Source organism: Nerophis lumbriciformis, linkage group LG35 (assembly GCF_033978685.3).
Source record: "Nerophis lumbriciformis linkage group LG35, RoL_Nlum_v2.1, whole genome shotgun sequence".
In the NCBI taxonomy this organism is placed as follows: domain Eukaryota; kingdom Metazoa; phylum Chordata; class Actinopteri; order Syngnathiformes; family Syngnathidae; genus Nerophis; species Nerophis lumbriciformis.
In genome coordinates, this window is record NC_084582.2 from 15,550,001 (window position 1) to 15,574,749 (window position 24,749).

General features: G+C 39.9%; 1 protein-coding gene across 1 annotated transcript; it reads right to left on the reverse strand.

Annotated features, from left to right (window-relative positions):
* Positions 1–666: 666 nt before the first annotated feature.
* Positions 667–23,973, reverse strand: LOC133575400 (cysteine-rich and transmembrane domain-containing protein 1-like). The gene is made up of 3 exons (XM_061928112.2): positions 23,806–23,973; positions 13,129–13,423; positions 667–1,717 (listed from the first exon to the last, which is right to left on the reverse strand). The coding sequence occupies exons 2-3, from the start codon at positions 13,421–13,423 to the stop codon at positions 1,614–1,616; spliced, it is 399 nt and encodes a 132-aa protein (XP_061784096.1). The 5' UTR covers positions 23,806–23,973; the 3' UTR covers positions 667–1,613.
* Between the last annotated feature and the right edge of the window lie 776 nt (positions 23,974–24,749).

The following is a 24,749-nucleotide window of genomic DNA, read 5'->3' on the forward strand; positions in this document are numbered from 1 at the left end:
CTTGTTAAACCTGCACGCTGGGCTCCTGTGCCGTGTCTGCGAGGAAGCAACTTCCACAATCCCGTAATTTGATTTTGATATCACTTTTTTATCTTGATAGATTGAAAATGAACACCAATTAGTTGACTGATGAACATTATCACATCATTTATTCAGAAAGTATAAATTATAACAAAGATAGAATACTATTGACCGCAACATGTAAGCGTAAAAAACAACAACAACCAACAACATTATGATTTGTGTATTTTCAGAGTGTGCTTGTTCTATTTTTAAACAAAGAAAACAATCTGAAGTTGTCTTTATTTTTAAGTTATCGTGCCGTGATTTTACCAGTCCGGCCCATTTGGGAGTAGATTTTTCTCCACGTGGCCCCTGATCTAAAATGAGTTTGACACCCCTGACCTGGAGGTTACTTTTATGCAAGATTTTCTATGTGGGGAAAACCAAAATATCTTGATATTTTTTCCAATTTTAACATTTTTAAACTGCAGTAGAAACACATATAATTATGTTAAAATGAAGATTAGTCAATGACTAAAAATAAGTAGATAGCTCTTAAAACTAGGGACATTTCTAGAAATAACATTTTCAATCTTGGCAAGTGGCAAATAATTTGCAGTGCAATCATAATTTGGTAATAAATAAACACAGTATTTCACTCGATGGGAATAAATTATTTTAATGTGAGATTTCCATCTACAGCAAACAATTAACAGGTAAATTGGTTCATTGATTACAACATGGTTTCTTATTAGCAGCTAACAGATTAAAAATAATAATCACAGTGGAAAAAGAAATGCTTGACCATTAGGGGTTTATCTGCTAAAAGTAATGACACTAATCACTGCCCTGCTCAAAAATGCATTGTGTTCCATCATGGTTTGATTTCACCTGAAGACCACGTGCAAATCTTAAGAGAAAACATTCCAAGGGTCCGCTCCTTGAAGACCACCCTGGGCTTAGAAGAGAAAGGCAGGTGAGAGAGATGGGATGGAGCTGAGGAAAGCGAATAAAAGACGGGAGAGATAACATTCCCACAGAGGTAATCATCATAAAGTGCTGAAGAGCTTCACATAAGAAGAGCCTGATTCCCAAGCATGAGTGTGTAAGTGTGTGTGTTTCATATGCCATGTTGTACTGAGGTTTTGAGCCAAAGAGTACTGCAAAAAGGACCGTTTACACGACACCATTTTTTAGCCAACAGCAATCTGGGTTAAGGCCGAGAGGACAAGCGGCTAGTGTGTGTTTCCTTTTTTTTTTCCCTCTCTCTTTACAAACACACATCACCAACCGCTGGCTTGGCTTGCATAATGCAGGGGATTTGTTTGCAATGTTGTCATCTGCACTTTCAAAAACATGGTTGTCGTGTAAACATACTTTCAAGGTGGCTCTAGAAGCTCCCTTACAAGCTGTGACGTGCGAGCCTGTGGACGAGGTCGCTCAGGCAGTTGGCACTGAGGACTTCACATTGACATTAAGAAGGAAAATATCCAACGTGGGTGGGGGGGGAAGCATGCATTTATAAATGAAAAGAAAGTGAAGGCAACATTTACGGACAGTGTTAAGTGTTTTGAGGCACAGAAGCTGAGAGGGTGATGGAGAGAAGGGAGTTATGTCAGCATGTCCCACAGACAGCAGCAACACAGAGCAGTCCAGCAGGCCGTCAGGCACGTTTCTGATGAGTTGTCTCTTCTGTTGTCCTCCACCATGTACACTGAGGACGGCAAGTGAAGTCATTAGTCCCAAAAAAAAAAAAACCCAACTAATTCTCCAAGGGGAAAAAGGCACCATGGTAACGGCAAACATTTCCCAGCGACGTCACTGGGAGTTTTTAAGAAAAGCAGGTAAAAGAGGGCGGGGCCAGAATTTAGTTACCAACAGGTGTCGATGTGCGGCAAAGACATGTTAGACTGAGTGAAGTTGTGATGAATCATTCATGCACAGGAAGGAAAAAAGTCACAAAGGACACTGGAGACGATCACATGGGTGAGCAGCTAATGAAGAGACCATAGACCTTCTCATGAAATGATGATTCCTCTAAGTCAGTGGTTCTTAACCTGAGTTCGATCAAACCCTAGGGGTTCGGTGAGTCGGCCTCAGGGGTCCGCCACGGAGGTAAAGACACATTACCTACTCAGTGGCCTAGTGGTTAGAGTGTCCGCCCTGAGATCGATAGGTTGTGAGTTCAAACACCAGCCGAGTCATACCAAAGACTATAAAAATGGGACCCGTTACCTCCCTGCTTTGCACTCAGCATCAAGGGTTGGAATTGGGGGTTAAATCACCAAAAATTATTCCCGGGCACAGTCACCGCTGCTCCCCACTGCTCCCCTCACCTCCCAGGGGGTGAACAAGGGTGATGGGTCAAATGCAGAGAACATTTTCGCCACACCTAGTGTGTGTGTTTGTGACAATCATTGGTACTTTAACATCCGACTTATCGTGTAAATAAAAACTTTTCCCTATCGGCGTATTACGGATACCCCCAAACAATGTTCCCTCTAATTTTCCATCTGATTTGCAGGTTTTTTGATTGATTGATTGAAACTTTTACTAGTAGATTGCAAAGGAAGAGAATACATTATATGAAACAGTACAGTTTACACAGTACAGTACATATTCCGTACAATTGACCACTAAATGGTAACACCCGAATAAGTTTTTCAACTTGTTTAAAGGGGAACATTATCACCAGACCTATGTAAGCGTCAATATATACCTTGATGTTGCAGAAAAAACGACCATATATTTTTTTAACCGATTGCCGAACTCTAAATGGGTGGATTTTGGCGAATTAAACGCCTTTCTATTATTCGCTCTCGGAGCGATGACATCACGTTGTGACGTCACATCGGGAAGCAATCCGCCATTTTCTCACTTTTGTCGGAGGGTGTAACAACACGAACAGGGACGGATTCAAGTTGCACCAGTGGCCCAAAGATGCGAAAGCGGCAAGAAATTGGACGAAATTTGTTCAAAATACGAGGGTGTGGGGAAAGCCGACGAAATGGTCAGTCGTTTGTTCCGCACACTTTACCGACGAAAGCTATGCTACGACAGAGATGGCAAGAATGTGTGGATATCCTGCGACACTCAAAGCAGATGCATTTCCAACGATAAAGTCAAAGAAATCTGCCGCCAGAACCCCATTGAATCTGCCGGAGTGTGTGAGCTATTCAGGGACAAAGGACCTCGGTAGCACGGCAAGCAAAGGCGGCAGTTTGTTCCCGCAGACGAGCGAGCTAAACCCCCTGGATGTCTTGGCTCACACCGCTTCTACCGTCCCTTATGCCACCGAAGATGATCAAGAGAAGAATATCAACCCTAGATTCCCTGGCCTGCTGACATCAACTCCAGCTTTCAGGAAAAGAGAGCGGATGAGGGTATGGCTACAGAATATATTAATTGATGAAAACTTTATTCATTACTCGCGGTTTTACGTAAATTATTATACATAAACTGTGTTTACCAATAATTTAGCTTAAAAACATTTATTTTTTTCAATCATTCGAGTACATTCGGGTAGTCTTGTGTAATGCAGTATTTTGTGTCTATTTAGGTATGGTTAACCTGAGTGCTGAAATCGTGGAAAAATATATGTTCTTAGCGCACCTGAAATGGGCTGTCTGCACTCTCAAAGTGCATGTTGTTGCCAAATGTATTTCATATGCTGTAAACCTAGTTCATAGTTGTTAGTAATTATCTTATCAGACAGTGTTAAGCCGCTGAAATCCGAGTCTGAATCCGAGCTAATGTCGCTATACCTTGCTGTTTGTTTGTATTGGCATCACTGTGTGACGTCACAGGAAAATGGACGGGTGTATATAACGATGGTTAAAATCAGGCACTTTGAAGCTTTTTTTAGGGATATTGCGTGATGGGTAAAATTTTGAAAAAAACTTCGAAAAATAAAATAAGCCACTGGGAACTGATTTTTAATGGTTTTAACCCTTCTGAAATTGTGATAATGTTCCCCTTTAAGTCGGGGTCCACATTAATCAATTCATGGTCATGTGTGTAAGGTGTGTAATTTGTTGTGAGTTTATGCACTGTGTTGGTTTTGTTCTTTGAACAAGGTGATGTTCATGCATGGTTCATTTTGTGCACCAGTAAAAAAAACATAACCTTTTCATGAATTTGAAAAAAAAAAACATTTTATTTTTCACTAAAGAAGGGTTCGGTGAATGCGCATATGAAACTGGTGGGGTTCGGTACCTCCAACAAGGTTAAACACTGCTCTAAGTGCTTAATGGTTATTTCATAATGAACGTCCTGATAAGCCAAAGGATGCTTATCATAGTTCCACCTCGATATAACTCAGTCTTCAAACATTAGACTATGACGTAAGAACATTTGATTCAGTTGCTCCAAAAGACCAATGAGAGACATCCCAACACAGTTAATAAGAGTACCGTACTTTTCGGACTATAAGTCGCGATTTTTTTCATAATTTGGCCGGGGGTGCGACTTATACTCAGGAGCGACTTATGTGTGAAATTATTAACACATTACCGTAAAATATCATATAATATTATTTAGCTCATTCACGAAAGAGACTAGACGTATAAGATTTCATGGGATTTAGTGATTAGGAGTGACAGATTGTTTGGTAAACGTATAGCATGTTCTATATGTTATAGTTATTTGAATGACTCTTACCATAATATGTTACGTTAACATACCAGGCACGTTCTCAGTTGGTTATTTATGCCTCATATAACGTACACTTATTCAGCCTGTTGTTCACTATTCTTTATTTATTTTAAATTGCCTTTCAAATGTCTATTCTTGGTGTTGGGTTTTATCAAATACATTTCCCCCAAAAATGCGACTTATATATGTTTTTTTCCTTCTTTATTATGCATTTTCGGCCGGTGCGACTTATACTCAGGAGCGACTTATACTCCGAAAAATACGGTAATAGTATTCATGTTGTGATGGCCTCTTCTCTTTCTGTGATCAAATGATAAATTAACAGCTGTTCCAAAAGGTTACACAACATTTTTAGTAATAAACAACGATTGTCACAAACACACTAGGTGTGGTGAAATGTGTCCTTTGCATTTGACCCATCCCCATGTTAGACTTAGACAAACTTTAATGATCCACACGGGAAATTGTTCAAAACGTTGAAAAAAAAAGTTCACCCCCTGGGGGGTGAGGGGAGCAGTGAGCAGCAACGGTGGCCGCGCCCGGGAATCATTTGGTGATTTAACCCCCAATTCCAACCCTTGATGCTGAATGGCAAGCAGGGAGGCAATGGGTCCCATTTTTTGTAGTCTTTTGTATGACTCGGCCGGGGTTTGAACTCAAAAAGTCCCAGTCTCAGGGCGGACACTCTAACCGCAAGGCCACTGAGCTGGTTAAGGGAATGCTATTGCTAACAGAATTGTCCTTTTGTGTTAGCTGGAATTGCAACTAAAGTAATGGGGGGAAGAACATTTGCAATATGCACTATTTATTTTTTAAATAATGTAGTCAATTCATAGCATGGTTATATTTCACTCCTAAAAATATATGTAGTCTGACTAGGGTTTCAAATGACATACACTGGCACTCATTTATAACATTGAGTATTTCCAAACATTTGAATGATATTATATATTCAACCACAACTATGCATCCTTTGCTATCATTGTTGTAAATAAAACTAGCTACAGTAAGAAAGGGCCAGAAGTCTTTGAAGAGTGACAGTTTTTATGATTTTGCCTTTTACAGTACACACATTGTTACACAACCACAATTGGTTTAAAATACATCATTAAACAAATGATTGAAGTGTTACGTTTCAACTTTAAAGGGGAACATTATCCCAATTTCAGAAGGGTTAAAACCATTAAAAATCAGTTCCCAGTGGCTTATTTTATTTTTCAAAGTTTTTTTCAAAATTTTACCCATCACGCAATATCCCTAAAAAAAGCTTCAAAGTGCCTGATTTTAACCATCGTTATATACACCCGTCCATTTTCCTGTGACGTCACACAGTGATGCCAATACAAACAAACATGGCGCATAGAACAGCAAGCTATAGCGACATTAGCTCGGATTCAGACTCGGATTTCAGCGGCTTAAGCGATTCAACAGATTACGCATGTATTGAAACGGATGGTTGTAGTGTGGAGGCAGGTAGCGAAAACGAAATTGAAGAAGAAACTGAAGCTATTGAGCCATATCGGTTTGAACCGTATGCAAGCGAAACCCACGAAAACGACACGACAGCCAGCGACACGGGAGAAAGCGAGGATGAATTCGGCGATCGCCTTCTAACCAACGATTGGTATGTGTTTGTTTGGCATTAAAGGAAACTAACAACTATGAACTAGGTTTACAGCATATGAAATACATTTGGCAACAACATGCACTTTGAGAGTGCAGACAGCCCAATTTTCATCGATTAATATATTCTGTAGACATACCCTCATCCGCTCTCTTTTCCTGAAAGCTGATCTGTCCAGTTTTGGAGTTGATGACAGCAGGCCAGGGAAGCTAGGGTCGATATTCTTCTCTTGATCATCTTCGGTGGCATAAGGGACGGTGTGAGCCAAGACATCCAGGGGGTTTAGCTCGCTCGTCTGCGGGAACAAACTGCCGCCATTGCTTGCCGTGCTACCGAGGTCTTTTGTCCCTGAATTGCTCACACACTCCGGCAGATTCAATGGGGGTCTGGCGGCAGATTTCTTTGACTTTATCGTTGGAAATGCATCTGCTTTGAGTGTCGCAGGATATCCACACATTCTTGCCATCTCTGTCGTAGCATAGCTTTCGTCGGTAAAGTGTGCGGAACAAACGTCTAATTTCTTGCCACTTTCGCATCTTTGGGCCACTGGTGCAACTTGAATCCGTCCCTGTTCGTGTTGTTACACCCTCCGACAACACACCGACGAGGCAAGATGTCTCCAAGGTACGAAAAAAAACAGTCGAAAAAATGGAAAATAACAGAGCTGATTTGACTCGGTGTTTGTAATGTGTTTGAGAAAATGGCGGATTGCTTCCCGATGTGACGTCACAACGTGACGTCATTGCTCCGAGAGCGAATATTAGAAAGGCGTTTAATTCGCCAAAATTCACCCATTTAGAGTTCGGAAATCGGTTAAAAAAATATATGGTCTTTTTTCTGCAACATCAAGGTATATATTGACGCTTACATAGGTCTGGTGATAATGTTCCCCTTTAACTTACGAGGTTTGACAAAAATTAGTCATTTAACATTTAGAAATTACATTATGAAGGTGACATCCAAATCCAACTGACAAAATTATAAAGATATTGATTTTGTTCCATACTTTTATATATTGGTTTCATTTACTGCCAATGATTTCTATCCGAGTGTTAAAACGGTGCTTATATTTTCAGTGTGTTTGTACACACTCAATACTCTCCTGTTCATGTCACTTTAATTCCTAAATGGTAAATGACATTATTTTGTCCCATCCATCCATCCATCCATCTTCCTCCGCTTATCCGAGGTCGGGTCGCGGGGGCAGCAGCTTAAGCAGGGAAGCCCAGACTTCCCTCTCCCCAGCCACTTCGTCCAGCTCTTCCTGTGGGACCCCGAGGCGTTCCCAGGCCAGCCGGGAGACATAGTCTTCCCAACGTGTCCTGGGTCTTCCCCGCGGCCTCCTACCGGTGGGACGTGCCCTAAACACCTCCCTAGGGAGGCGTTCGGGTGGCATCCTGACCAGATGCCCGAACCACCTCATCTGGCTCCTCTCGATGTGGAGGAGCAGCGGCTTTACTTTGAGCTCCTCCCGGATGGCAGAGCTTCTCACCCTATCTCTAAGGGAGAGCCCCGCCACCCGGCGGAGGAAACTCATTTCGGCCGCTTGTACCCGTGATCTTGTCCTTTCGGTCATAACCCAAAGCTCATGACCATAGGTGAGGATGGGAACGTAGATCGACCGGTAAATTGAGAGCTTTGCCTTCCGGCTCAGCTCCTTCTTCACCACAACGGATCGATACAGCGTCCGCATTACTGAAGACGCCGCACCGATCCGCCTGTCGATCTCACGATCCACTCTTCCCCCACTCGTGAACAAGACTCCGAGGTACTTGAACTCCTCCACTTGGGGCAAGATCTCCTCCCCAACCCGGAGATGGCACTCCACCCTTTTCCGGGCGAGAACCATGGACATTATTTTGTCACAGCTCTTAAATTATAATTGAAGTCTACATTTCAACCAAATGCCAACTTAGTTATTAAATGATTTATTTCTAATCCAATGTGAACAGTGTTTACTGTAAAGATGAAAGCATAAATAATTGTTACTGTCCAAATAGGAGTTGAGCACAAAAGGTACACTGGCTTTACAGTAAAACAATAGCATTGACAATAAAGGATGTTCAGTATTAAAATTGTGGTTATAATGTGAAGTACCAGTGACATGCATGCACTTGCTCATTAATATAAATGTGTTATAAAAGTGTTCTAAACTTATGTTATTTGTTTTTTTTTTCTTTTATTATTTTGGCCCATACCCCTAAATGTCAGTTGGCACACCTGTCTACCAAAATGAACGCACCACGATGCCTTTTAAAAAGCGGTACTTTAATAGTAATAACCTTCAAATACAATTATATGGCATATTTTGATATTTGAAAGCTTCTAGACAAACCAAAATCTGTTGAGGTGACTGAAAAAAATGTTGTCCAGCCCTGTTAAGAGTTGTTTTCAAATGTCAGAGTGGCACAACAAAACAACACAAGACTGTAATTGTAAAGCTAAGCAGTAATAGCAGACAACATGTTGTCTCATTGTCCTCAAACCCTGGTTCATGGACTGCTACCTGGTTCGTACCGGGCCACAAAGAAATTTGTGTCACACTACGGTTATGGTTATGGAGGAAGTTTATTTCAAACATGCATACACTTAAAACACAATACGTCACATATTTCTAGTTTCTCATTGCAGAATGTTTGAAAAGGAGACGGAAGAAGCAGATCTTATTTTATCCTTCCCCTTTTCGTTTTATAGCAATTTCGAACACATTTGCTTGTACTCAATCTGTAATACAACAGTGAATGGATAAATAAATTAGTAAGTACAAAAAATAAATAGATAAATGAGTAATTAAATAAATATTAAATACATAAATAAAAAAATTAAGTTCTCATAATTACATAGTTAAGTTATGATTCACATAATAAAGGTCTCATTTTGCAACAAGGTTCAGGATTTTTATCAGGATTCTTCTTCCTTGTACTTTCAGTTTGAACAGTTTGCTAAACAGGATCATATTAGTACATTATTTTATTTTGTTGCTTAATCCCCTCCATAATTGAATTCCACATCCTGATATACAAAAGATTTTAAGTGTTGTACGTGTATAGAAATGTTTTAAGTTAAATGTTTATCTAAAGTTATATTTCTCTTATTTTGTTGAGAACAATTGCTGTACTTTCTTAGGTAGCAGCTTATAGCTCGCTTTGTGCATAATTTTAGCTGTTTGCAAATGCACAACATCATTGAATGTCAATATTTTTCATTCAATACATAAAGGGTTCAAATTAGAGATGCGCGGTTTGCGGGCACAACCGCGGAGTCCGCGGATTATCCGCGGATCGGGCGGATGAAATTTAAAAAAATTAGATTTTTTCCGCGGGTCGGGTCGGGTCGGGTGGTTCAAATTATTAAAAAAAATTAGATTTTAAATAGATTCAGGCGGGTGGCAGTTAAACCAATTCGGAAATATATATACATAGTTAAATGTTGTTACCCACATACGAAAAACGAGCAGGCACCTGCAGCATATGCCACAACAGAAGAAAAAAAAAAAAAGAGATGGACACTTTTACAGAGCGGAGAAGGGACGCCTCGCCGGGGTCCGGGACCGAGGCCCCTTCCTCCGAGAGGGCCCCACCGGGAGCCGTAGCTGAGGCGATCCGCGAGAAGGGCCCGACGCACATCCAGGGTCACCACCGCGCCCACTGCGCCCACCGCACCGACACCCCGCCTCGTCCGCCTTCGCCGCGGCCGGCGTCACGCGCAGCAGGTAAGCAGCTTACCTGCCCGCCACCCCCGTGGCCGGGGGCTCGTAACAGGGGTCACTCAGCGCGCTCCGCCCGCGCAGCTTACCTGCCCGCCACCCCTGTTGCCGGGGGCGCGTGCGTAACAGGGGTCACTCCGCGCGCTCCGCCCGCGCAGCTTACCTGCCCGCCACCCCTGTTGCCGGGGGCGCGTAACAGGGGTCACTCCGCGCGCAGTGCGCTCACGAAATGGGTGGGCCTCACCCTGGTTGATATAGACAGCAGCTAGGACGGTGGCCATGGAAGTTGGAACCCGCTAAGGAGTGTGTAACAACCCACCTGCCGAATCAACTAGCCCTGAAAATGGATGGCGCTGGAGCGTCGGGCCCATATACCCGGCCGTCGCCGGCAGCGAGACGCGCTTGGAGGTGCGCTCAGCGCGGCTCCCATATGATTGCGCACTGGTGTGCGTCTGGGTCGTGACAGCGTGGCACGCGAATGTCTGTGCTGCATTGGATCAGTCTCCTTTCTTTAACAGGCAAAAGCTTTATAACCTCACTAATGCCTTGCATCGTCTATATTAGATACATAACAACAGGCGGGTGCGGGCGGATGGCGGGCGGATGCGGTTCTGATCAAATGTTAGATCGGGTGGATTGCGGATGGTTGACGACTTTCTGATGCGGTTGCGGATGAAATAATTGCCTATCCGCGCATCTCTAGTTCAAATGTTCTCTATATCCTAGGTTATATATTATTCTAACTGGCCTTTTTGTAACACAGTTAGTGAATGAAGTGTACTTTTGTGGTTATTTCCCCACATTTCTACACTATAACTAAGATATGGTAACACGAGCAAGCAGTAAAGAATATGGAGTGATTTTTGGTCCAGAACATATTTTGCTTTTTTCATTATTAAAATATTTTTCGCTACATTATGTTGTTTATTTTTTATATGAGATTTCCAATTCATTCTATCATCTATAGTTACACACAAAAATGTGATTTATTTTGTCATCCCACTGGGTTGAGTTTTTCCTTGCCCTGATGTGGGATCTGAACCGAGGATGTCGTTGTGGCTTGTGCAGCCCTTTGAGACACTTGTGATTTAGGGCTATATAAATAAACATTGATTGATTGATTGATTTGACCCTTTCAAGGTCTACTCTGTTGGTTGGTTGGTTAGTGTCAGTTTATGTTGAACATGCATACAATTACAATGTAATACGCCACATGTTTCTTTACAGGATGTCCGAAAAGGAGTGGGAAGAAGCAGAACTATTTGTATTTGTGTTTGACTTTGTCTTCTGCTGTTTCCAAATAGCATTATTTTAGTTTTACTGAAATTCAAGGATACTCTGTTTTTGTCATCTCTTTACTTTTTTCATTTCTTCTATTATTATTTGTATTAGCTTCTGTTTGTTCTCTCCTGAACTAAACGCAGTTGTCGTCACTATATCACTTAATTGAGCCTCTGCCATCATTGTGCGCAGTTACAATAAGCTAACAAAATGAGTTTCAGGGAAAATATTTAACGTGTCAGCTGCATAAGGTGAGTTTATTTTGGTGTGATAATTTTGCTTTCATACGCATAGTCGCATACAATGTAATAGTTGTTGCCCCTTTTTTTCATAATACCTTATGTCTTTTAGGCTCGTTTAGCAATGTGAGAATGTGAGTAAAGACAAGATTATTAACTAGATGCTTATAAGATAGAGCAGATAGCTGTCATGCGCGGAAGCTCTCGGATTTAATGCATAACTAGAACTTCCGCTGCCTGCTAGATAGTTTGTTAGTTAGTCTAAAAAATAACTAAAAAAGTGAACGGCAGATTTCAATGAAACTTATATGAAATGTCCAAAATGGGAATGAGAAAAACTGATTAGATTTTCGGCCTAATCCAAAACCTTTCTACTATATTACCTAACATTTACACTTGTGTGTGTATCCATGAGACAAAGATAGTGAAGACAGACCACAGTGTTTACTCAGTTTCTTTCATTCTGTTATAAATAACTCAAAAAGTTATTGGTGTATTTTCATCTACCTTTTCAGGAAATGTCTTAAATGGGATAAGGATCAAGTTATTACATTCTGGGGCTGATCCGGATCATTTCTACTACAATATCTTACGTTTAAGTTACGAGCCTCAACTTATTTGTGTCTATGGTAGTGGCCCCACCTCCACTCACAAGGACAATAGAGTTAATGACTGACTACTAAGAGGCTTCACTCAGTTTCTTTCATTCCACTACAACTAACTCTAAAACTGCCAAAAGTTTGCATCTAACTTTTAGGAAATGTCAGTAATCCACGGTCTGGATTTAAGATATTTTTTACAACTAGGAGTTTAAGCCTGGCAGAGATCTGCGATCTCCAAGAGTTAAACGAGTTAGTATTGTTTTGAAAAAAAAATTGCCATTGCTTTGACTATTTAAATAAAAACTAAGAAGTGGATTATTTTTAATTGCATGTCAATAACGTTGTGTAAATTTCTATATATTATAATAATTATCCATTCATCCATTTTCTACCGCTTGTCCCTCAATTCAAATTATAATCAATATTGTATATTAACATTACATTTTTACATCACTAAATTAAGTATAAATAACGATGCTGCTTGCGGATGTTTTAAATAAATGAGATCAAGGCAGAGATACTTCATGTGGTCTCCGTGCTGCTTTTTATTATTGTTGTCTACTTATAACTGACTGACAAAACACACAACATTATTTTCCTCTGTATTAATTAAATTGTGTATACAAAATCGTTTGTAGGTTTCTCTTCACCAGGATGTGCTTGCATCGTCACGTATCAAAGGTGCCTTCTTTGAGAATATTCTGACATTTTGTTAAACAGGTAGTTTTTTATTTTATTGTACACTTATTGGTCCACCACAGAGAAAGTAGCTCACTCAATGCTAAAGACAGCTGATTTCCAATCGCATTATCTCGGTGTGTTAATCCGACAAATACAATCAAATGAAGGTGTTTACTACATGTGTCTTACAAAACTGATTTTATGCCAGTCTATGCAATAATGTGTTTTTTTAAGTGCATGTAAACTTACTGAATTAACACTAGCACCTTTTAAAAGTTTACTTGTCGTTGACTCATATAATCCCAAAATAATGTCATCATAAAAACCTGTACCACCCACCTGTGTTTTTAGGAGCTTCACCATACATTTGTCCAGGAGGGGGGCCACCCTGCCAGCCATACTGCGGTTGTCCAGGGTATCCTTGATAGGGAGCCTGTCCTGCACCAGGATAGGGGCCTCCGGGTCCCATTGGTCCAGGGGGATAGTTTGGGTATTGTGGATTAGGCTGCTGCATGTTAACAGGATATCCCTGTGGCGGGAAACCCTGAGGTGGGTACCCTTGAGGGACTGGGCCCTGGCCTGGGTAGACTGGAGCCGTTGGGCCTGGGTATGGAGGTGGCTGGTCTGGATTCATCTTTGAGAAAAAGAAAATGGAAAAGCTCAAGCATTTTTTTACAAGATTTAAGGGTGGTCACTGATGTTGTAGCATTCTAATTAATTCCAAAAGTGTTTGATGAACTTAATCTGAGGTATCTGTGCACCTGACCTTAGTGTGAGGAAGTTTTAGATTTGAATTTTAGTTGAACATCCCTGGTCAATATGGTGCAACAGTATTTGAACACATAGCAGCTGTGTCCTCCTATTTTATCATAGCATAGTTAATTTTGTGTATTGATTGCTCTGCTAAAATAATATCAGTTTACATATTATTAATGGTTTATGATGACTGTGATAATTTATTCATATTGTTCTTTGCTACACTAACTGACTTTAGAACATTTGTTTGTGTTCTGTATTTTTCCCTGTAGAGCCACACCCGTAATGACTTCCTTTGGGTTCTTTGAGCACAATCCTCTCTGAAAGCAATGATGCAACCCTATCCCATAAGACAATAGTATTGGTTTTCCTGATACCATAATACTGTTCCATGCCTTTTGTAGTCCCCTAAAACAAACATAGCATATTCTAGAATCTACACACTGTAAGTACATGTCTTGTGATCCATTTAATCACAACCTAGCAGATCAGCGAAACTATCTTGCTGTCAGTGTTCACACAGGCTTCACAAATTGAGGAACTAGAGTCACAGTGGGCTACAAGAGGCTAATCACATTCACCATGGGAAAGAGAAATGCTAAGCCGATCTCGATGGACATTTACATGGTTACATGTGTAAAGACGTACGTGTGTGTGCCTTTGTGCGTGCAGTGTGTAAGACATGCATAACTACTTTCAGACAGTCCAATCAATGTCTTAAGGTTATTTGCTTTACCCCCGACCTTGTGAAGAGGGAGTGCATTTCCCAACCAACTGCTAATGGCTCCTGCGAGCCGGATAGGGAACTTCACAACATTTGATGCTGGGTTTGCTCATGCAGAAAGTGGAAAAAAAAACTGCAGCTCAGCCAGGCCTCCTCTGGTACTTGCTATATGTACACTATAAACATCTAAACAAATAATTTTAGCTGAGGCTCTGAATCCATATTAGATCTCCTAGCAGCAGTAAAGATTAGGCTTTATTTTTGTCAAAGCTCCAGCACACGGTGATAGTTGACCAGTATCACTGATTATTATCTGTATTGGAAAAGCAAATTGCCTTTATAAGGGTCAAAGTGTTATAACACGTATGTTACATCATTTAATAATAATATTAAACTAGGTTTTACAGCGTTAACGTGACGTGCAAAAAGGTTAACTTAGACACAAGACATTGTTACATTCAGTCATATACCTACTTGCTACTTTTAATTTGTACCGACAAATAGTGATTTTGTAGAGAACATTTGACCTTTTACCTCAATGTGTTCTCAGTGCTGCTGACAGATGGCAAGGCGGTGTAACTATGGTAACAGTGCACTGGGAGCAGGAGAACAACCCTTAATGATTTGTTTTGTTATACCTGAAGGCAGTTAGGTGCAAGCACATGACAACAAAGTTAGCACATCTAACGAATTACTTATCCATAGCCTCTGTACATCTATGAATATAAAATAATCTCCCACCAAAAAAAAAAGTCTTGATTCACACTAACATACAATCTCATTTCTAAATTATGATTTTTTTTTTTCTTATTTACAAGCTGCATCAAAATAAATAAAGTCTATCCATCCATCCAGCCAATTAATTTACCTTTTTTTGGACTTGTCTTTATTGTGTGCATAAGGGTTGTCAAAGTATTATAGCTTCGACACCAAGTCGATACCAACATTATGAGTAGCACTGAAGAAAAACTATCTTTAAAAAAAATTAGTCAGTGTTTCCATATTTTTACTTGTTGGTGGAAGCCTGTCATAAATGCAGATTTGGCACTTCTGGTTGACCCTTGTTCATAAACACATTCTCATGTAAGAGTGGCAGTGTAGCGTAAGTGTAGACATGGCGTAACGCCGCTTCTTAACACACTTCATGCGCGCCTGTTTGGCAAGAGAGTAACACATAGCAGAAATGATCTCTGATGCAGTTCAGCGATTTTGTAGAGGTTAATTCAAAATTGAAAGAGAGGTATATCTTGCGTCTTGAATTTATGCGCTATTCAAACACAAGCGGTCACAAAACTATTCGCCGCGCAATTGAGAGTGGGGATCCGAGTGGATATTCGCCACCAATATTTTGTGTTACGATGTTGGTTGTGAAACGCTTTGTGCTCCTACTGTACCGGTAGTTGAAAGCTCCACACCACCGCTGTTCCTTTTACAATGTACGATAGTTGACTGTTGTTTTGTGAGCATATTTACAAGCACAATATTACTTGTTTTAATATATTCTGGGAGGTTATAGACCAATGCTGTTCTTTTACTCTTGGAAGCTGATACTGCAATTTAAATTATGTGCACAAAGACGATCACAGTGATCTTAAATGTGAACTTTTTTGGAATTGTGTCTATCATTCACAATCCTTTGTGAGAAAAGTGCATGTTTTTCTTTTTTTAATGCATTCCATCTTGTAAATAAACGCTAGCAAAAGGTGGCTAAAAATTGAGGTAATGGGATTTGTTCTATTCCGCCTATAAAGCGCTCTAAAAACCTGCATCAACGTTTTATAGGGGTGTTGTGGTACTACAAATACAGCGGTGTTTCAGTATCTAAATCATCACAATAATACCGTGACGTGTAACGGTATAAAATTAAAACGTGGTCAGTGTAGTTTTTTGGTTGCACTTTTGAATTGGCCGGTCTGGAAGTAACACACACACACACACACACAAACACACACACACACACACACACACACACTTGTTTGTAGTAATAACATTAGAACATTGGAGCATTATGTTTGTGTTCGATTATAATAAGTGTGTTTATCCTAACATTCTTACCACTTCATTTTAAACACTATAAAAAAAAATGTTGTAGTCTTTCTTTTTTTTTTGTGATATATACCACAATAATACCAGACCGTGACCTTAATACCGTAAGATTTTGATACAATTACATCCCTAACATTTTATATACAGACTCTAAGTATGTATGTAATGTTGTAACAGGCACATTCACAATAACTTAATATTTACGTATTTTGGTAATTTTAAACATACGGAAACATTGTTGTCAACAAACCATTCTAGCGGCCAAGCGCTATATCAACTCTCTGCGCATCTGCTCAACGCAGACGTGATCACATGTACACAGCTTCAATGCTCTCATGACATAGTCGTTTAGTTGCTAGCAAAACAACTAAGCAGTCGACTGCAAATTTCATTTTACCCACTAGATACGAAATACGAACTTGATAGTAAATAAACCTACGTTTCCACTGCTAATTGTTGCGCTCATTCATGTCGATCGTGTTCTAAAGTTTAGGGGACATGCTGTAATTAAATAAACAAACATACTTATCTTCAAAAAGAAAAGGTTGTGAATCCTCATTAGTCTAAAAATAGTCGTCTTCGTTGTCAGTTACCAAGTCTGCCACACACCTTTGCATCCCGAAGTAGGAAAACAAAGTTGTTGCCAGAAGTCGGAAGTGCGCTGCTATGGAAACGGAAATCAATGCGCAAAAGAAGTCAGTCCCACTCATTGATTAAAATGACTAAAATACGGTAAATATTATGCATATTTCATATTTTTATGGACGTGTCTGTAACTACATTATATATAGACTTGCAGTGTGTATACAAGACATTGACGGAGGTTTTTTAAGTTGTTTTAGAGGGCTTTGAAGGCTACAATGGTGACTCCCATTAGCTCCATCTTCCAAGTGTTTTTTTATCATCTTTAAAAATCCCTCTATTTTTTTTTAAGACATGTGTGTTCTTGTCTCTCATAATGATAGCGAACCATATGCAAAATTCCATAAAAAGTGCAGTTCCCCTTTAAGTTCAGATACATTTTCAACATAATTCAATACATCTGTTATCATAACAATATAATGTCATACCACCAGTACCACTAAATTGACAACCTATCAACATCACTGGTCATTCTGGCATGTGGCAGTATGATCTGTAACGTAATTGCATGTGATTTGATGTCATGTGTCATGTTATGTAAATGAATGCGTAGCTTAGTACATGTGTGTACGGCATTACATAGTATGACTTGACTACAAAAAGCTATGGGACAGGGATGTTTAATTGAGGATTGCATTGGGGTTTATGATAGCACTGTGTTTACATGTGCGAGTGCACATGTGTGCTACTGTGTACATTATGTGAGTGTTAATTAGGGCTGGGCGATATGGCCTTTTTTTAATATCGCGATATTTTAAGGCCATATCGCGATACATGATATATATCTCGATATTTTGCCTTAGCCTTAAATGAACACTTGATGCATATAATCACACCAGTATGATGATTCTATGTGTCTACATTCAAACATTCTTCTTCATACTGCATTAATATATGCTACTTTAAAACTTTCATGCAGAGAAGGAAATCTCAACTAAAAAAAATCACAATTTTTTTCATACGGTGTTGATGTGGAAATGTTTGCCTCGGCATTTTGATGGTGTGGACGTGTGGCACCAAACCGAGATGTTGACGTGCGGAGTAAGCACTCTTGATTCTCTAGCAGGTGACTTTTCAAATGATGCTACATATTAGCAGTAATGCTACTTTTTATAGCAACGCTTTCGCCCCACACTTGACAAATTACGGTTGTCTGTTCGACATATTCCCACTTGAAGCCAAACCCCCGCCAGACGATGGACCCCCTGCTGTTTTTTGGGGGAATTAATTATTCCTTTATTTGTTACCAGATTCGCACCTTCTTTTGCTCGTATTACCGCTAGCATCATAGCTAACTTCACCCATGCTGCTACCTCTCTGCTGCGCGAGGGCGTATACTGTGACGTATGACATGACAGTATGTGACGTATGTAGAAGCTGCGCTTGCTGTCTGTGAGGAGACACAAGAAAAAGTGGGAAGAGCCTGTCGTGTAATGCCAGCAGCTAAAAGCAACTGCGTGAGAACGTATACTCCGATATCACGATATAGTAATTTTCATATCGATATATCGCCCAGCCCTAGAGTTAATAATAAAATTGTTTCATTTAAGACACTTCATATTGCTCAAAAAAATGTTCTGTGCTACTATTTTTTTTCCCCCATTTAGTAGGACCGGTGCTCCTAGTGAAAAAGCTAAGCATATAGCCCTGCTACTAATCATGGCAGACTTCATGAGAGCAAACAACTACTTTGGGACAAATCATGATCCAGAACCGTATCTTTTTGAGCCTGAATGTACGCAGAATGAGCTACAAGTTTTAGAAGCTGAGTGATAAGTAGATCCAGCAAGTAGCATTATCGCTGAGTGCTAAACAAGAAATACAAACTCGAACATAGTCAAACAATCACTTACAGTTAGGGGTGTAACGATTGATTGATATATCAATAGATCGATTTATATTCCGAAATTTCCAAGTTTGCTTTCCGGAAGATAGGTACCAATCCAAAATAGTTTTAAAAGGGAATTGATCGATTTTATCGATACTAGAAAAAGGAATATATTGGATTTGAGAACGGTATATGAAGTTTAGCGCTTTAAAAGATGAGGACGTTAAACCTTAATTCTGTTTGCCTGTCTGTGGCGTCATCAAAACAAAATGGTGGATAGCTACCATGAATTGATTAACGTGGACCCCGACTTAAACAAGTTGAAAAACTTATTGGGTGTTACCATTTAGTGGTCAATTGTACGGAATATGTACTGTACTGTGCAATCTACTAATAAAAGTTTCAATCAATCGAGAAAGGTAATAAACGCAAATGCCACAAGGCAATATCATAAATTACAACACAAAAACTTTCAGTTACCTTTGCAAAAGCCACAACAAAGATGAACGACACCACGCAATAATATAAAGCCAGAACTTAACTTTAAGCCAAAAAGGACACGGAAGTGACAGCAGAGCAAGTTACGGCAACGCAGCCACTTCTAGAACACAACAACATGAAGCGATAGCAATGGATAACATTGATGAGTGGGCAAACATGCTTCCGCACACCTGGGACGCTTTTTGTCATTGGCTATGCCAGGGCGGAGAACTTTATTTAGCAGATAAATCTACTGTTAAAATGTTGGTTACTGTACTTTTATTGAAAATGACATGAATGTTTAAAATGTGAGCAGAAAATGTTTCCTTTGGTTAATTCAACTTAAAGTGTTGGTTGAAGATTATTAAAATAAAATGTGAATGCATTGGCCATTAATTGTTGTTTACTTGCTTGTATCCATAATTCATTTTAACATACCGTATTTTCCGCACTATTAGCCGCACCTAAAAACCACAAATTTACTCAAAAGCTGACAGTGCGGCTTATAACCCTGTGCGCTTTATATATGGATTAATATTAAGATTCATTTTCATAAAGTTTCGGTCTCGCAACTACGGTAAACAGCCGCCATCTTTTTTCCCCGTAGAAGAGGAAGTGCTTCTTCTTCTACGCAAGCAACCGCCAAGGTAAGCACCCGCCCCCATAGAAGAGGAAGCGCTTCTTCTTCTACTGTAAGCAACCACCCGCCCCCGTAGAAGAAGAAGAAGCGCGCGGATATTACGTTTCATTTCCTTTGTGTGTTTACATCTGTAAAGACCACAAAATGGCTCCTACTAAGCGACAGGTTTCCGGTTCATGAAAAGACGCAATCTCTCCATCCGCACACGGACTACTATTTCACAGCAACTGCCTAAAGACTTTCAAGAAAAGCTGGCTACTTTCCGTGCATATTGTAAAAACAAGATAGCTGAAAAAAAGATCCGGCCAGAGAACATTATCAACATGGACGAGGTTCCACTGACTTTTGATATTCCTGTGAACCGCACTGTGGATACAACAGGAGCACGTACGGTGAATATTCGCACCACAGGGAATGAGAAGTCATCCTTCACTGTGGTTCTAGCTTGCCATGCTAATGGCCAGAAACTTCCACCCATGGTGATATTCAAAAGGAAGACCTTGCCAAAAGAGACCTTTCCAGCCGGCGTCATCATAAAAGCTAACTCGAAGGGATGGATGGATGAAAAAAAGATGAGCGAGTGGTAAGAGGCCGGGTGGCTTTTTTCACGCAGCTCCGTCCATGTTGATATACGACTCCATGCGCGCCCACATCACGCTGGTTTTTAATATATTATTAAAGTTTGACTGACCTATCTGACTGTTTTTTTGACATTCCTTTAGCGCAGTTAGATGCGGCTTATAACACGGGGCGGCTTATAGGTGGACAAAGTTTTGAAATATGCCGTTCATTGAAGGCGCGGCTTATAACCCAGGGCGGCTTATGGTGCAGAAAATACGGTAACTCCTTCATAAGAGAATCGTGGAAATCCATGGGTATATGTATCGACCACTGAAATTCTGGTATTGTGACAGCCCCTAATGTGCATGAATGTAGTATGAAGTGAGCGAGTTTGTATTGTTCTTGGCTTGATAGATACATTTTGACCTAGATCAGGGGTCGGCAACCCAAAATTTTGAAAGAGACATTTTGGACCACAAATACAAAAAAGTAATCGGCTTGGAGCCGCAAAAAAAATCAAGACATATATAAGTGTTATAATGATGGCAACACATGATGTAAGTGGCTAACTAGCTATATTAATTTACTATGAAAATGACCATTGGGGCGGTATAGCTCGGTTGGTAGAGCGGCCGTGCCAGCAACTTGAGGGTTGCAGGTTCGATCCCCGCTTCTGCCATCCTAGTCACTGCTGTTGTGTCCTTGGGCAAGACACCTACTCCCAGTGCCACCCACTCTGGCTTAAATGTAAATTAGATATTGGGTTTCACAATGTAAAGCGCTTTGAGTCACTTGAGAAAAAGCGCTATATAAATATAATTCACTTCACTTCACCATGTGTCGCAGTAATATTTATTCTACATATGTTTACTACATTGGAAAACATTAGTAAAACTTCCCAGAGGGTGCGATAACTCCTGGAAATGACTGTCTTAGAATGGCCAAAGTTATAGATGTGTGAGTCCAAGTTAAAGGAAACATCAGGTTGTCTTCTGCTAATAGATTTATTACAACCTTTGCAAGCTGGGTAATGTTTGCTGTGGTCTGGAACAACATGGCGCACAAACAACTATCAGAAATGCAGCCAATATTACAGACAGATAATGTGGCATGAAACATGGAAAAATAAACTAAATAAGTTTTTTTTATTTAATTTTTAATTACACATTAGTAAAGGAAATTAAATGAGCTCAAATATAGATACAAATGAGGCATAATGATGCAATATGTACATACAGCTAGCCTAAATAGCATGTTAGCATCGATTAGCTTACAGTCATGCAGTGACCAAATATGCCTGATTAGCACTCCGCACAAGTCAATAACATCAACAAAGCTCACCTTCGTGCATTCACGCACAGCAAAAAATGTTTGGTGGACAAAATGAGACAAAGAAGGAGTGGCATAAAACATGTCTTTCTGTGGCAGCGTCGGAAAAAGTTGTAGATGTAAACAAACTGTTGAGTCACAGTCCACACAATGGTGAGTTCAAGGGCCGCTGAAATTAGTATGACATACTCAACAGTGGGCTTTCTAACAATTAGGAATTTTTATGTCGTGTTTGTCCTCCTACAGCAGACCTGGGCAAATTAAAGCCAGGGGCCACATGCGGCCCGTTGAGCTTTTCAATCTGGCCTGCCGGACATTCCCAAATAATATTTTTAGATCTTTAAGATGGAAAGGGTAGCTGCCATTATGATGCAGTGATGTTTTCTAATGACCGTAAGTCTTCAACTATACAAAGTATTTCAATGGTTGGAATCTGTCCTTTGGAATGATATTCCCAGTTACTATGGTAATCTAATTAGTTACAATGGTAATCTATTTAGTTACTATGGTCATCTTATTAGTTACTATGGTAATCTACGTCACAGCAGCTCAGACGAGGCACCAAGCAGTGTGGGCGGGAAGCGTTTCCACAGACGCGGAAGGAGATTTTCACAACAAAGTTCAAAAGCTTAGTGATGTATCAGATATATCAGATTGTCGGTGGGTTTATTTTGTACCCTTAGCGTTCATATTTCACTGTTTGTTGCATTTTTGTTGCGTTTCACTTGATTGTAAAATATGTCGATCGAAAGGGGGTGCGACGTTCATATTGTCAATATTCAGTGTTTTATCGTTCATAAAAGTTCTAAAGCTTAGTGATATATCAGATATATCAGATTGTCGGTGGGTTTATTTTGTACCGTTCGCGTTCATATTTCACTGTTTGTTGCATTTTTGTTGCGTTTCACTTGATTGTAAAATATGTCGATCGAAAGGGGGTGTGACGTTCATATTTTGTCAATATTCAGTGTTTTATCATTCATAGAAAAATTTAAAATTCCATTAGGTTTTTTTAAGGCGGTCATAACGTTTTTAGCATTTAATCAGACATTAGTGTGAAGTTTTGTATTAGTGTTCCTAAAAATAGATATACCGGACCCCAGACACATTTTTTTCCTCTAAATGTGACCCCCCGAGTCAAAATAATTGCCCAGGCCTGTCCTACAGAAACCATATTACAACAAAAAACATATTCCCCCCCCCATTTTTTTCCCATTTCCATACATTTTTGAAAAAGCTCCATGGAGCCACCAGGGCGCCGCCAAAGAGCCGCATGTGGCTCGAGAGCCGCGGGTTGCTGACCAATGACCTAAATCAACAAGACCTGCCATTAAAAAAATTGTAAAAGCATAACATGGCGATTAGGAGTCTGATGATAATGACAACAATAATAATAATAACAACAATAATAATATGACTTCTATAAATATGAAGGACATTGTCCTGAAGATGTGTGTGCTTGTCAAGACAAAAATCGCGATCTATATTCTCGGCAGAATCGTGCAGCCCCAGAGTGAACGCCTACGAGTGTGGCAATAGGTTTATGGGAATAGAGTTTAATCATTTGCATAAGTGTCGTTTGTTTTCAACTATTGTCAGGCTGCCGTACTCGAGTCGTCAATATGATGGCGATGTTATAAATATGAGCACATGGAGCGATCACCTCTTTCAAGATATCGTAGGAGTGAACAACACAAAGCAAAACATGTTCGAATAGAGCGGAAAATGGTTAACGTTTCTGTCGCTATAAACAACATGTATGATGTAGACATCTCCTCGAGTGTGTTAAATTAAGCTGTAAATTATATTTTATTGGCTTATTATTCGTATCTTAACCGTGTTTGCCTCTTAATTAAGTATTGTTAGTATAAACCCACATTTGGAGAAGATGTTGAGGAAGTAGTTAGAGTGCACCTGTAGGCCCAAGCCCAGCCCCACTCGGTAAACTTCGGAATGACTCGGCGTATAAACACAAAAAAACACCAAACGGCCACCAAATATTGTACGTACCTTAACGTGAATAACAGTTGAATTCAACAACAGCAGCGGAGTGTTTCTTGGATTAAAAAAACGTCCTCGTAGGCGCTAACCTGAGCTAGTATTTCCACCGCAGTGAACAAGCCTTTCTCTTTTTAGTGCGTCTAGCGGGACGTGACGTCACCAAGCGGGGAGGGCGGTGTGATGAGAAAGCGCTGGTTGTGTGAGAAACGAAATATATGATTGGTTATCACGACCACCAACTGCCCCTCATCGTCCAATCAGAGGCCAGAGTGATGAGCGGTGGGACGGGAAAACTATGACTCCTGATCATCTGACATACGTCACAGAGTCAATATACAATAACCGAGATAAGCGACTAATCCGAGTCACGTTAGTCTTTTAGTGGAGACAAATAGTTTGCTATTATTTGTCACACACTACTAATCTATAAAAGACGATACTTGTAGTCCTATCAAAATACTAATACTAATATTGCGGTTTTGTCAGCAGATTGTGGTTTCACTTGTTGCCAGCAGATGGCAGCATTGTCCCAATTTAGAACTCCATTTGCTATAACGCAACCTAGACACTTTCTTTCGTTCTTTCTTTAGTTTATTTCGAACATGAACACACTTACAGCATAATACATCACACAATTTCATATCATTCCATTTTACATCATGCCCGAAAAGGAGTAGAAGAAGCAAAGCTTATTTAATCCTACCCCTTTCCCACTTCAGAGCGTTTACAAATATATAGAATCATTTACTGACCTTTTTATATAATAAAATAGCATCTGTGAATTAGTATACACAACAGTTTTGTAATATTTCATTAATTAATTCAGTCATTATTAACATACTGAGATGAAGAATATCTTTTTTTCAATAAGGTTGGAAGTATTTCTCATAATTCTTCTTCTTTGTACTTTGTAAGCACTATTATTTTGAACAACCTCTTAAACTGGATCATAT